At 42.0% G+C, this 13414-nt stretch overlaps 1 protein-coding gene and 1 long non-coding RNA gene across 4 annotated transcripts in view; one reads left to right on the top strand and one right to left on the bottom strand.

Annotated features, from left to right (window-relative positions):
- Window positions 1-814: 814 nt before the first annotated feature.
- Window positions 815-1868, bottom strand: LOC26530458 (uncharacterized). The gene is made up of 3 exons (XR_001449815.3): window positions 1588-1868; window positions 1128-1528; window positions 815-1073 (listed from the first exon to the last, which is right to left on the bottom strand). It is a non-coding gene; the product is annotated as an uncharacterized lncRNA (long non-coding RNA).
- A 1169-nt stretch (window positions 1869-3037) lies between these two features.
- vex (somatomedin B and thrombospondin type 1 domain containing protein vexed) overlaps window positions 3038-13414 on the top strand; it is a 102851-nt gene continuing 92474 nt past the window's right edge. Inside the window, exons 1-2 of one of the 3 annotated variants that reach the window (XM_032440400.2) lie at window positions 3038-3104; window positions 6666-6978. In XM_032440400.2, coding sequence (XP_032296291.1) covers window positions 6699-6978 — 280 coding nt within the window. In that variant the 5' untranslated portion in view covers window positions 3038-3104; window positions 6666-6698. Of the gene's footprint in view, window positions 3163-6665; window positions 6979-13414 lie in introns of all 3 variants that reach the window. The other 2 variants (XM_002058147.4, XM_070210107.1) reach the window with 2 other exon arrangements.

Below are 13414 nucleotides of genomic sequence, written 5' to 3'. Positions count from 1 at the left end.
AACTTAGCCCATTGTCTGGCCATTGCCACGCCCACACCCACACGCCCCCTTCCTGCAGCCGATGCCAAGTGCAAGTGCGCACGTGACGATAAGTCAGCGTTCAACATTGCGGCGAGGGTCGCTCCGTTAGTTGCCATTCAATTTAGCTATTTTCTAGCTGAATTTGGCTAGACTGATAATTGACTGACATTTTCGCTCGAAAGCTATTTTAGCCATTTTGAGCACTTTTAGGCTGTTTCTAGCCGTTTGTAGCTAGTTTTAGGTTGTTTTGGCGTGTTTTGGCTATATTTTGGCAACCGAAGGTGAAGCTATGACGGCAACTTTTTGTCGCAAATTACGCGTTTAAGGCTATTCCAGCTATTTTTAATTATTTTAAGCCGTTTTTAGCTTTTGTAAGATCTTTGTAGCCGTTTGTAGCTGATTTTAGCCATAAGCTTTTGTGGCAGATTTATTTATAGCTCCTTGTAGAAACTTAGCTTTTGCTCATATTGTTCAGTTATTTCAGCCTCACCCTCTCCCTTTTACCGTCATTAACGTGTTGTAATTCGCAACGAGTTTAAGCTCTAAACAGGTTCAGGCTGTCGATGATAAAGCTTCAGACTTTCGCTTTGCAATAGAACCAATAAAGGGATTAAATTTTTGATTGCGTTCCAGATAGGTTGTAGCATTATTGGAATCCTCTTTATTCCACGGAAGGGAACCTCTTGGAACAGCCCACGCCTCTTTAAGGGAAGAGTGGGACGCGAGGACTACACTTAAAATTACACTAGACACCAGACACTACAGTGGACTACAGGGAAAACACAAGCTCATGTACACATATACGTATGTATGTCTAAAGTGAAGCATATATTTCAAACGATTGACAAGTGCAGCAAACCGGATGGGCCAGTGTCGCTTTCAAGTACGCAAATCCTTCGCGCCGACCTCGGGTTGCTTCATGAACTGGTTCAACTGGTTCAACTGGACGGTTGGCGGTGGAGGGGGTGGGGTGGGGTTGGGGTTGGTTAAGGAAGTGGATTATGGTTTTGCGGTCGCGGTACCGTAGGCTTGAAATCGCAATGGCCGAGTAACTGGGGAATCGAGAAGCTGAGCATTATCAAAAATGATCCAAGCCAAGAGCTTACCGTCTTTTTAACTGGTTCATTGGAACATCCGCTGCAACGGGAATGCATGGGAATGGAACGTGGAACTGGTTCGTGGTTCGAAGTAGTTGTGATCGAGGTATTTGGGATTCGTGGAAATGTGGTTCGTTCTTCGTTGTTCTTTGGCTCAATGTTCCGTTGCTCGTTGTTCTTTGTTCGTTGTTCCGTTCATGTGTTCGTGTTGATGATTCCTTTGCTTCAGAGTGTGTTGGAAAAGTGTGTTGGAAAGTGTTGGAAGGTTTGGACTTCGGACTGTAGCTGCGCAACTGTTGCGTTTAATTAAACATATTGAACTATGGAATTGTGAAAAATGTGTTATGGAATTCAAATCAAATAAATCAAATGCGTCTTCTTTTTTGTCATTTTGCTTTTTGGCTTTGTTTCTGGAAAACCAAACAATTTTCTTTAGTTTCTCCTGCTTTTGTTCCAGTTTTATACTTACCTGGGTTTTTCTTTTTCTGCTTTCCTTACAGGATACCCCCCAATTTTTGTACTTTTTTAGGGTATTATAAGGCTAGAATATTTCGTTCGAGTTCATGTTTAGATTTTGAAACGAAAAACAAAAACATTATATTTCACAAAACATAAAAAATTTATTCACATTTTTTTTCGAAATTTATTTTTTTAACATCATTTCCTTTTTTTTTTTTGTCTTTTTTATTTTGTTCTCTCACAACATTATTTGGCTGTTTTTTTCACTAACAATTTTCAGTTGTTGTTTGTTCCAGAGCTAAATTCAGAATGAATGTTGCCGAATTCTCATACAGGGTCTCCCCAGATCTGAACGTGAAAGCTAACTAGATGAAAAAACAGTTTTCTCGATTATTAAACGCCTTCTCGATTATAAAATTCACTGTTGTAGAACTTTAAAACTAGGGAAAATAAGTAAGTCATGAGTGCCTGGCGAGAAGACACCCTGTATCCAGCTCAATTAATCTTAATTTTAAAAAGGGCATCTAAGAAGTGAAGTATTCTGGACCTACCTAAATAAGTATATTTTTGTCGATATAATTTTATACATTTCATAATTTTATCCTAGCAAAACGTCAATATACCCCTTCTTTAAGCCACTTCTAGAGGGTACAAATAATGACAACAATGAAAGCATTACGGGAAATCGAAAAGGTGAGTTAAAACCCACTCAATAATGCCTGCGCTTAAAACTAAGCCTAACAGAAATTAGAGAGGTGAGTTTTAGCCCACGCTGCGTCCGACTGCGCTCAAAGCTGCACTTCATAAAGCCTGCAGAGGTGAGTTAAGAGCCATTGTGCTTCAAAAGGTGAATTAGGATCTACTCACAACAGCCTGTGCATTTGCCCAAACTTAAAGAGGTGAGTTAGGGTCCACTCAAACATGCCAGCGCCTGTCGCAAAGCGTTAAAGAGTTGAATTCGCAATCAAACTGTGTTCAAAGCAGGTTATTAAATATTTTTGAATTTATTTTTGCTTAAGCCTGTGTGTGTGTGTGTGTGTGGCGATAAGATTGATTTAAGAACTCCGTGGTCGATAGCTTTTAGAGTAAATATTGTCTCTGTTGTCTGGCCTGCGGGCATTTAAAAACTCACCACCGAATGAGAGTCTTATTGTTTTTGTCTAACTGTCTTTATTTTTATATCTACTTTTGGGAAATGCAAGCATAACGGCATTGCCGGCTTTTTTGACTGCGGGGCACACAACGAGGCAAACCCACTCAAAACAAACAAATCAAAGCGCTTTGCACGTGTCAAGCAGCGGCTGAACTGAGGCTCAGGCAGACCGACTCAAACGTGGCGAGCCGAGTGGCCAGCCGAACCGAAGCACGAGTGCAGCCGACAGCCGACAGACGACAGGCGACTGGCTGCTTGTGTTGCCTTATAACTCACCACGCAGCATAGCAGCTGCCACAGTCGTCGACCGGCTTTCGCAGTGTTCGCACTTGTCGCGCAATAGTAAACCAACCAACGTCAAATAACGGAATTAAGTACCGTAAGCGAAACACGTGTGGAGCCAAAAGGCGGCCGCAGCCACTGAATTTCGCGGTTATTGGATTTTTATATTCAGCTGTGCCTCAGCTATATCCTGTTTGCTTGTGTTGTAGTTGTTTTATTGCATTTGTTTTTTTTTGTTTTTGTTGATAAGTGAAACTGAAACCGCGCCACAAAGTGCGCCATTCGCTTGTGCGAGAAAGGAGTGACAAAAGTTATTAATCATTTAAACACATTTATGTCGCCTGGTGTCGCACACACACACACACACACACACGTAGTCCCATATAAAACGGAAATTTAGTTTGCTTTGTCTGTGTATGTGTTTTTTTTTTTTGATGGCCCGCTTTAAATTTGTGCCCTGCTTTTGTGTTCTTTATTTCTGCCTGTTTTTCGGCAGTTCCGTTAAATTAAATAACGGCACAAGCGGCATGTTCCCGCGTCTGTTTCGAGTCGTTTGTTTCGCTGAGCGCGCTTTGTTTTGAGTGAGTGCAGCCTTTGGCCAGAATGCACTCAATTGCAATTGAGTGCACCGCAGCTTAATTGCAAATTCGGCGCCGTCTGTTCTGAGTGCGAAACATATTTAAATTCTTGTGCTTGACTGAAACGATTTCCGTTATGAGTGTGATTCATATTCAAAGTATATTGTTGTTAGTTCGAATAAGTGCGATTGTATTCATTTGAGTCGAAGTGTGAGTGTGAATGTGAATGTTTTGAAAGTGAATGTTTGGGTTGTAAAGTGTCGTTAGATATATATATATAGCCTACATATTCAGCTTATAGTTCACATACATAACTGTGATTCGTTATTCGAAAGTGCAGTGCGTATTCAAAACTTTATAGACCCGCATTTGAGTCGTATTCAGTTTTAATTTTAGGTAAACAATTTTGAAAATCAGAAGTTGTATTAAAAATTATATGTAAATAGTATTTGGATCTTATGGATCCATCAGATGTCTTCCGACAAAGACTTCAGCCGTGATTCGGGATGGAGCAAAGTGCTCCATGTATCATTCCCTTCAGCTCTCGGAAAATTCGGAGCTGAATCACAATTGATTCATTCGAATATCTGATTCAAAATGAATATCTGAACACGTTTCATAGTTGATTCAAAATAATCTTAATTGTGGATAGTTTATAGGTGTTAGATCCTTTGGATCCATCAAATCTTTTCAGACAAAGGCCTCATCCGAGCTTCGGTATGGGGTAAATCGGATGAAAAAATCCATTTATGAATCTAAGTCTACCGCAAAATGAATATCTGAACGCGTTTCTCTATTAAGTCAAATTTTTCTTAATGATTGATCGTTTCCAGTTTTCTTGTTGACCTTTCCATTTTAGGTCCAATTCTGTGGAAAGTTTATGAGTAAAGTAGAGAAGAGCCTCGAGGGGGGGACTTAGAGATAAATCAATCAATCAAACCATTTGGTAGCCTCTCAACTTAAATCCTATTCAAAGTTGAGCCGCGCTTCGGGGAACGATTAGCTTATGGGAAGAGCGTCTGCCTGGCGAACAAGAGAAGCCCCCGGTTCAACGCCCGCGATATTCATATCTTATAATTCTTAAGTTCATTTGAAATGCCGTTTTTTTTGCGCAGACATAAATGTATGTGAATACATCTTTATATGTTTTCAATGAGTGTTGCATCATTTGCCGCTTTTTATTTTTATTTGCCGAAACGGAACTGAAGTGACACACTTAAGGGACGGGCGGGAGGGGAGCTGTACGGACGGATACAATGAGAGTCCGTTCGCTTTGGCATTCACTTCCAGTCGATTGATTTTGTCAGACCTTTTCTTGCCACAGCTGTTAATATAAATTCTCAATCGCTTCTCACGATTTCTGCAGTTCGCAACGATTTATGAAAATTGAAGTCTTTGTTTTATTACACCTGCCCAACACCTCAACCCGCCAATCGACGGGCCGTGCCGAATGCCATCGATTCGCCGTTTGCCCCTTTTTCTGCGACTCCATTGTTGCCGTTTGCTTCAATATTTTATGCAAAACAGCTCCCCATGCGCAGCCCTACCCCCAACACCCCCATCTCCCTCGACCCAACCCTTTCACTTGATTTAGCGCCAGGTAGCGCCTCCTGCATGTTCACCTTGTCTCGACCTACTTTGCATCGAGTCGCCTGTTCGCCTAGAAGTTCAAATTGTGCTAATGCTGCCAATATCGAAGGCCTGCTCTGGCCTAATACTCTCCTTACGCCCCCCAGCCAGAACGAGGGTATTTGCATTTTGTCACAAGGAAAATAGCCCAAAGGCTCGAATCCAGTCGACTCGGTCGAAGATTTACTTCTTTAAGGATCAAGTTCTTAAAACCTGAACGTGTTAAAAGTGCCTAAAAATGGAGAGGAAAGCCTTTCCGAAAACTTTAGGTATACGCATATATGTAGGGCTGGCAACTCTGCCAGCTAGGCATATCCAGTAATAGAAGGGATTGAGGGAGACAGGAATTGGGGAAGAATAATTAAAAAAGTATCATTGCATCAGTAACACATGTATCTATGAATCAATTTATTTGAATTCTATCTATCAATATTTTAATATTTAACTTAAATTGTTCCTCGACAACTTTAGCACGACTTTATACAACAACGTATCGACAACTTTTTAGTACTCGGTTATAAAAACAAACTGCAGCCAATTTCACCCACTTTCTAGTTGGTTCTTTCCGATCAACTTGCTCGATTCCCTGAGAAAAGCAATGCTAGCGAACGACAGGGTTGCCACCTTTGCGTTAAATCTGCTCTTTAAATATATATTCTTGCCCAGTACGACGATCTGAGTCGCTTTGTTAGTGTCCGTCTGTCTATCTCTTCTTCTTTTAAGCAACCCATCATATTGAAGCTGTGAAAATTTGATAAAGAACGGACTTTAAGCACCGAAGTTATAATCTCTATATATAAAACTGACTGACTGACTGACTGACTGACTGACTGACTGACTGACTGACTGACTGACTGATTGATGAACAACGCACAGCCCAAACCGTAAGAAAGCTAGAAAGCTGAAATTTGATGAAGACGGCGCTTCGGCAAATTCCACTCGCATGCGTGGAATAATCGTGAAAGCGGTTCGCATGCAACTATTTTGTTTACCATCCGCTAATATAGCATATATGAAAAGAACCTGTCGTAAAGTCAGTTTTTGTCTGGAAATCCGTGTTTTTCAATATATCTTAACTGAGCTGCTTTATATTCGACATATATCGCATTGAATCGGTGTCTGCTTTATTATATGACTCAAACGGGAACAGTTGGGCCGCTCATCCCGCAGCCATCTCTCAGTCCAGGGTATCTGCGCTCTTTCAGCTTGATTTTCAGCCGATTCTTCCCCTCGGCAATCCCCCTTAACACCACAATGTATCTATCGATAGTTGGCTCTGGTCTCTGCTGGCACACACAATTGCCATAATTCAATTTTAGTTTTAATTTCCGCTTTTGGGCGTAAATTGCATTTGCATACACACACACACACACACACACACACCCACACACATATACACTGTCTGTGTTTGCGTCACATATATATAAAATATATATCCATATTTAGAGCCCATTGAAATCGTTTATCGAGAACTCGCAAATGTCGCAACGTATCATGCGTCACGCCCCCCTGGGCGCCAGGGGCGGACTGTTGCTGGCCGCGCTCCTCTGGCTGGGCGTGGGGCAGCAGCTGCCGCTGGCCGCCGGCGGCTCGTGCCGGGAAGCGCAGCTCTGCTGCAACGGACGCGACTCGTCGTGCGTGGTGCAAAAGGCGCCGGTCAATGCGATCATCGAGGATCTGAGCGACAAGCCATGCTACTGCGATCACGCCTGCCTCAAGCTGGGCGACTGCTGTGACGACTTCAAGGATCACTGTGGAGGTGAGTACCGACCGAACGAGAGAAAACTCAGCAAAGCGAGGTGCAATGCAAATTCGAAATAATTGCATAACAATCGATAAATATCGATTTGTTTGTGCTCTTTGTTAGTGCCGTCAAGCCGTGACATGAAAGTTTTTTAATAATGTCAAGTGTAAGTTAATTAAATGTTTTTGTCTTAGTAAGACTAAATAAGTTCGAGTAGAAAGTTATTGGCGTGGATTGGGGAGATGGCCAATTCTTGGTGGGGAGGGTTCCATTAGGCTGGACCTTAACATCTGTTCGCCATATGTATGCTTGCGGGCTGTCCAATTGTTCGAAATGCAGCCGAAATTCGTAAGTTCTGAATATAAATTATTTTAGCTTTTCGCTTTTGGAGCTCTTACTCAGCCCTGATTTGATATGGGGTCAATGGGAACGGGAGCGTTATTAAAAATGGAAACCAAAATTATCTATTGTACACAAATGAGATAAGCTTAATTTTCAATCTGTGCTATTGTAGGCACACGCATTTGCCATCCCCTTGGGATGTGCCCTGAAAATGTGTATTTCATATGCATTTACAACAATGTGCATGAGCATGTTCCCGAGGGGAGAGGTCGAAAGCCACAGGAAGCGGCTACCAGGGTTGCAATTTGAGAGGTGACAATTGCAATTCCCAGCTGAAAATTCGATGAAATCGAAATGAATCAGCAAATCGGCAAATCAGCTCATTTGTGTGCAATTCTAAACAACTGACGGATAAATATTTAACCTACTTGTATGAAGTGCTCGACTAGAAAATACCCTGCACAGTCATATATACTAGCTAGGTTATGAATCTTCGGTGCTTAGAGTCCGATCGCAATGCAATTTTCCTAAACGTATGCCTAAACGTGGCATACAAGAGTGAGCATACACCCAAGCCCGAGTTTCTTCCAATTTTAAGGGGACTGAACGCAAGTAATCAAAAAGTAAAAGATGTTAAATCTGTGTATAATGTCGGCGTATGAAGCTCTTATAATCCTAGAGCTATGCTGAGAAAACCATATCTAAGTACTGATATATATCGATATGATGACAATGGGAGTAGATATCGAATAAGGACTTTGAATGATATATGAGAGACGTAGACAGACGTACAACTTGTCGTCCTGTTACCAAGCATTCGCACAGAAATAGCATACCCTCTTGCATCTAGTTTATTTAGAGTATATAGCTTTTTTGTGCATATCGTAGGGACTCGATGGTGGCAGCCTTTCTTTTGGACTCTGGAGTTCATTACCAAAGTCGAAGATATAATACGATATAAACTAGCTAAAGAACAGCGCGAATATTCTCAATATGCTTCGGCTCAAAGTTTATGTCCGCCCCTTGCGTGCCACCGTCTGCCCTTTCCCCGTTGCCCATCTAGTCGCCGGCATGTAACTAGGACTATAAAAAAGCCAACTTAATGGCCACATCCACAACTAAGAGCAACATTCATGGCTCGTTGGTTCGCTCCTAGCTGCTGGCTGCTGTCGTCGGCGTCTTCGTCCTGTTCCTGCAACTGCTCCTCTGCCCTTCTTCTGCTGCTCATGTGTGTGCGTGTATGTGTGCGGCTACAATTTGTTCTTTTGCATTTGTATTTTCTTCCCTTTTTTTTTTTCTCTCCTCCAAAGTACAATAGCTAAAGGGCTTTAATTTTATTACACACAGCAAATAAAGTCAACGAACATGCGGCGGCATCTTATGCTCAACATACTTCGCTCCTCTCATCACAGTCTGCCAAATTAAATAAGATACAGACACTCATACACACACTCACACACACACTCACACACATACTCACACACACACTCACACACAGGCAGACAGACAGAGACACAAGCGAAGACTTGGCCAAAAGTTGAAATTTTTCGTGCCAGCTGCGGCTACAACTTGCCACAATGAAAGAAAATTATAAAAAAAACTGAGGGCAAAGCACGACTAACTGATACCCTGTTGCCCAGCTAGCAAAGCTCAATTCAAAGATACGAACCAGCAACCTCTCTTTTAGCTTCTAGCCGCGATTCGAGCTCTGAGACCGATGCAGCTGCTGATTGATCCCGCTCGGGTATCAAATAGTTTATGGGCAGAAATGTGCATGCCCCTTTGTCTTTTGCTGAAAATTTCAGGGTATAAGCAAAAAACTACAAACAGACGCAGCAGGCGCAACGTCAGCAAATGAAGCTTCAGCTGAAGGAAGCCGAACAAACTTGATTTAATTTTGTATTAAATTTGATTTTTATTGTTGTAACAGAGAAATGAAAGCGGGCGAGAGTGAGCGTAGGAGAGCGAGAGAGGGGGGGGGGGGGTGAGAAAGACAAGTGAAATTTATGAGTTCAAGAACGGAGCGCATCAATTAAACAGCCGCTGCGAAAAATGCCAAAAGCACTCACTAATACAAATACAAAATTCAAGAACAACAACACACACACGCACACAACACGCCAATGACAACAATGAAACATAAAACGGACAATGACAATCATTTGCCTGCCTGCCTGCCTCTAGAGCTGTGCCGCAAAGGTATCAGGGGAAAAGCTTTGCCAGTTTTAGGGCGGGTCCGGTTCTCAGCCTCTAAAGGGTTTGGGCGTCAAGTTGGGGCGCGCCTATTCTGAACAGAAGCTGATTCGAAAATGTGCACCAAATGAGCGAAGGCTACATTTGACATTTATCGATAAATATTTATTTGATAAGTAATTCGAGTTGAATTGAATATTTCATCATATTAGTTGAATCTTCAAACTATTATTAATGCAATTTGAGATATTTGTAGATTTAAAGCTGGTAATTCCATATAATATAATATCGGAAAAAATCGATATTTCGATATTACTGTGTATATAATTATTGAATAATAATATTGAATCAAAGAATCGATAAAGAACAATCGACAATGTTGATCGGTCTATCCTTATTTTGACTGGAGGCTGCGTAACGAATTAATCGATTTTTCGATAAACCGATAATTTTGTATATAATCCTTTATCCAATATCCAATACAATCGATATTTATTCCTTACTTTGATTGTTAATTATCTGTTGAATATGTTTCAGGCGTCTCATATTATATCGATAAGTCGATAGCATTATTGATCGATAAGTCTATATTTTGACTAGAGGCTGCTATTTTGACTAGAGGCTGCGTAACGAGTTTATTAAATATTGCAATAACCGATATCTCGCTAAGTCGATTACACTTTTAATCAATATATCGTTTTCTATTATATTTTGTTCTATCCATTCCAATCGATATTTATTGGTTCGTCTGGTCGTATTATCTTTACCCCTCACATCTTCCCAGACCTCCATTCCGTTTATTTCTGCGTTAAGTCTATTTTGGGCCGACGGTTTCTGCTGTGCGCCTTGCTATTTTATTTGAAACGTCTATAACTACCAATTAAGTTGGTAAATATATCGTTCTATAAACATAACAAACATGTCAAACTAACAGGCGGACAGAACGAGCTGACCTGACCAAGCGGGATGCTGAGATGGAGATGGAGGTGGACAAGCTGACTGACAGGCAAGCAGGCAGGCTGGCAGGCGAAAAGGAAATGCGTATAAAGCGATAAATGTCAAGTTAAAAAGAAAACGCACAACAACAAGCCGAGCGGCAGCCATATCCGATTGGGGGGCTCATAAAGTTGTGGATCAACGACGTTGACCAGCGTCCACATGATATGCCTGGCTCGGCTGGGGCGCTTTCGTCTTAACTGGGATAAGCAGGCGCTGTCTTTTTGTCTGTTTGTCTGTGTTTGTGTGTCGGCTCAATCAATCAAAGTCGCCTTTTGGCTAAGCAAAACATATCGATAACGATAACGATAACAATACTGAAACGCCCATTGATACGGCGCTTAACAGCTCGTCTAGATTTAAAACTGCCCAGCTCAGTTTCAAGTTGTCCCCCATCCTCTAATCAAACTATCATAATTCACGCTAATTAGTTGAGCAAGATATTGTCTTGTGGATAGCTGACCAAGCCGTGGACAGTTCTTCGTGCTTTCCATTTAACGCATAATTAATGTCAATCGCTTAAATGTGTGTGGCTTTTTCTGTGTGTGCCTATGACCCCAGCCACTTTTCGCTGCACGAGTCAAACACACGTTAGTTCCATGTCAACTATACGAATGCTGTATACTCTAATGTGAGCAATTAATATAACATTTTTGAGCTCGGTACGGTCCGAACTTGATATTTTTAGCTCTCAATCTTAAATCGACTTGGTGGGAAATTGGCGCAGTATCTGGAAAGTGAAAGGGTCCCTATCTCTACATAAGAACAAGGCGAGCCCAAGTTTGGTGTATCTAGCCCTTCGAGCTATGCCCAAAAGAGCATTACTTAAAATCGATATTTATCGATATGCCCAAAGAAACAGAAAACATAATATATCAACGCATGTTGACCGAAATGCGTTTATTGCTCTATTTTTAGACCCAAATGCTCTACTTGGGGAATTCAAATGGGGCATAGACCAAATATATATATATTTTTAATGAGCGCCGTATCGAATGACCAAAAAGGCTGTGCTGCCCCTGACCCTTTGACCCTATCACTTGGCTTCAAATTGTTTGCAACAACTTGAATGAAAAGGGCAAAGAACACAGACAGACCCGGACACAGGCCTAGACAGACCCTAGAAGCTACCTCAGCCCCGTCTCATCCACTCGCTTATTCATCCATTCATCCAAATCGTCCGTTCTTGGGTCGGCGGCCGTTTGAAAGTCAGTTGAAAGTGTTGTGTTGTGAGTAGGTAAATGAAACACATTTGCGTCAAGACTTATCAAATCAAATAAATCAGTTGAGGAATAAAAGACAACGACTTGAATGGTCGCTAGCGGGTACCCTGGGCTCGACTAGAGGGTACTCTGTATCTAAAAGAAAATATTTTTCGGTAGGAATTCGGTTAGAGTGTCTTGCTAAGACATACCCTGTATCTGGAGGAAAGTGCTTTAGAGTTGAAAATTTTGTGCCTTCACACACAACATACCCCTTGGACTGTTTTTCGTTAGGGTATACAAAAAGGGCTTAGGCATTCGTTTGGCTTGGGGCTCACTTCAAACGGGACTCGAACTGAATTCATTGCCCAGCTTGACGCTCGGCTCTTATTGTTGTCAGCGTCTAATGAGCGCTGAGCTGGACCTGGCACACTAGCATTTGCCTGAAGGGCTCACTCGGCTGAAGCTGGACGCAATGACTCAGTACTAGACGTCCAATTGAATGCCCTTCAATTTGTTGGGCCAATCTTTGAGCCGCCGCAATTTGCGACGCTCAAGAGCTATGCCCAACTACATGCAGGGTAAGCTCTGGCTGCTGCCAAACCTTAGATAAGTTTTCGCAATACTAAAAAAGCGTAGACACACCAAATTTGGTGTAGCCAGCTCTTGAAATCCTCGAGCTATGCCAAAAGAGCAGATTAAGGTGATCGATTCTTATCGATATCACGAGCACGCGCAAATTTATCGATGAATGTTAACAAACTAGATCAACATAGACAATAGACGGAGCTACGTTTAAAATTTCTGCTCTCTAGCACGAACAGTTGTCGAGATCGTGTGGAACTGGCCTCCGGCTGCCAAGATACCCTTCTTGTGCATTTGCAGGGTAAAAAAATCAAGTCGCAAACTAACAAGCGGCATTGAAGAGGCTTTTAAAATCGGTTTAACGGATGAAGGGACAAAAAGGGATAAAAGGCATTATTAATTATTATCAAAATCGCCAACACTCAATTAGTGTGTGTGTGTGTGTGTGTGTGTGTGTGCGGGTGTGAGGGTGTGTCCGTGCGCCTGTCTGCACCCAACGATAATAATAATATTGTAATTATAATGAAAACGTTTAGAAATGCTCGACACACCACGCCCACGGCCCCTTGAAATGGGCGTCATAATTGACATGCACACAGTCCATATCCGTGTGTGTGTGTGTGTGTGTGTGTGTGTGTGTGAGTGTGAGTGGGCGCGCCCCTCTGCCAAGCCCTGTTGAACAATGATGGACGTCGGCTGGGCGTGGCCCAGCCTAATGCTCGTCTAAGACTTTTCGGGCTCAAACTTTTAGCACTTTATTAATTTCGTTTAGCACATTAAACGCATTTATTAATCCTCTGGCCATCAATTTGTGCCATGAGCGCAATCCTCTGCCGCTCGCGCTCTGCCCTTGGGCGTGGCCCCTCTGCCGGCTTCTCACATCATGTTTCCATAAACTCATATAATTGCTTCACTAGACAGCAGATAGCTGGGTTATGGGATGCGAAGGAAGGCCATGAATTATTCGAACATTTGTTCACATTCTATATACAATATATTTCAAATAGTTTACGATTCGTGTTAATATACAACTTGGGGAATACCCTTATTATTATGGGACATAATGTCTAACATAGAAAATTTGCTTTGTAGATTTTATAAATCGATTCCGGGTCGATTAGGAGTAGGCGCTG

Source organism: Drosophila virilis, chromosome X, assembly GCF_030788295.1.
Source record: "Drosophila virilis strain 15010-1051.87 chromosome X, Dvir_AGI_RSII-ME, whole genome shotgun sequence".
Taxonomy (NCBI): Eukaryota; Metazoa; Arthropoda; class Insecta; order Diptera; family Drosophilidae; genus Drosophila; species Drosophila virilis.
Note: the sequence above shows the minus strand (reverse complement) of the source record. Positions and strands in the feature narration are given on the sequence as shown.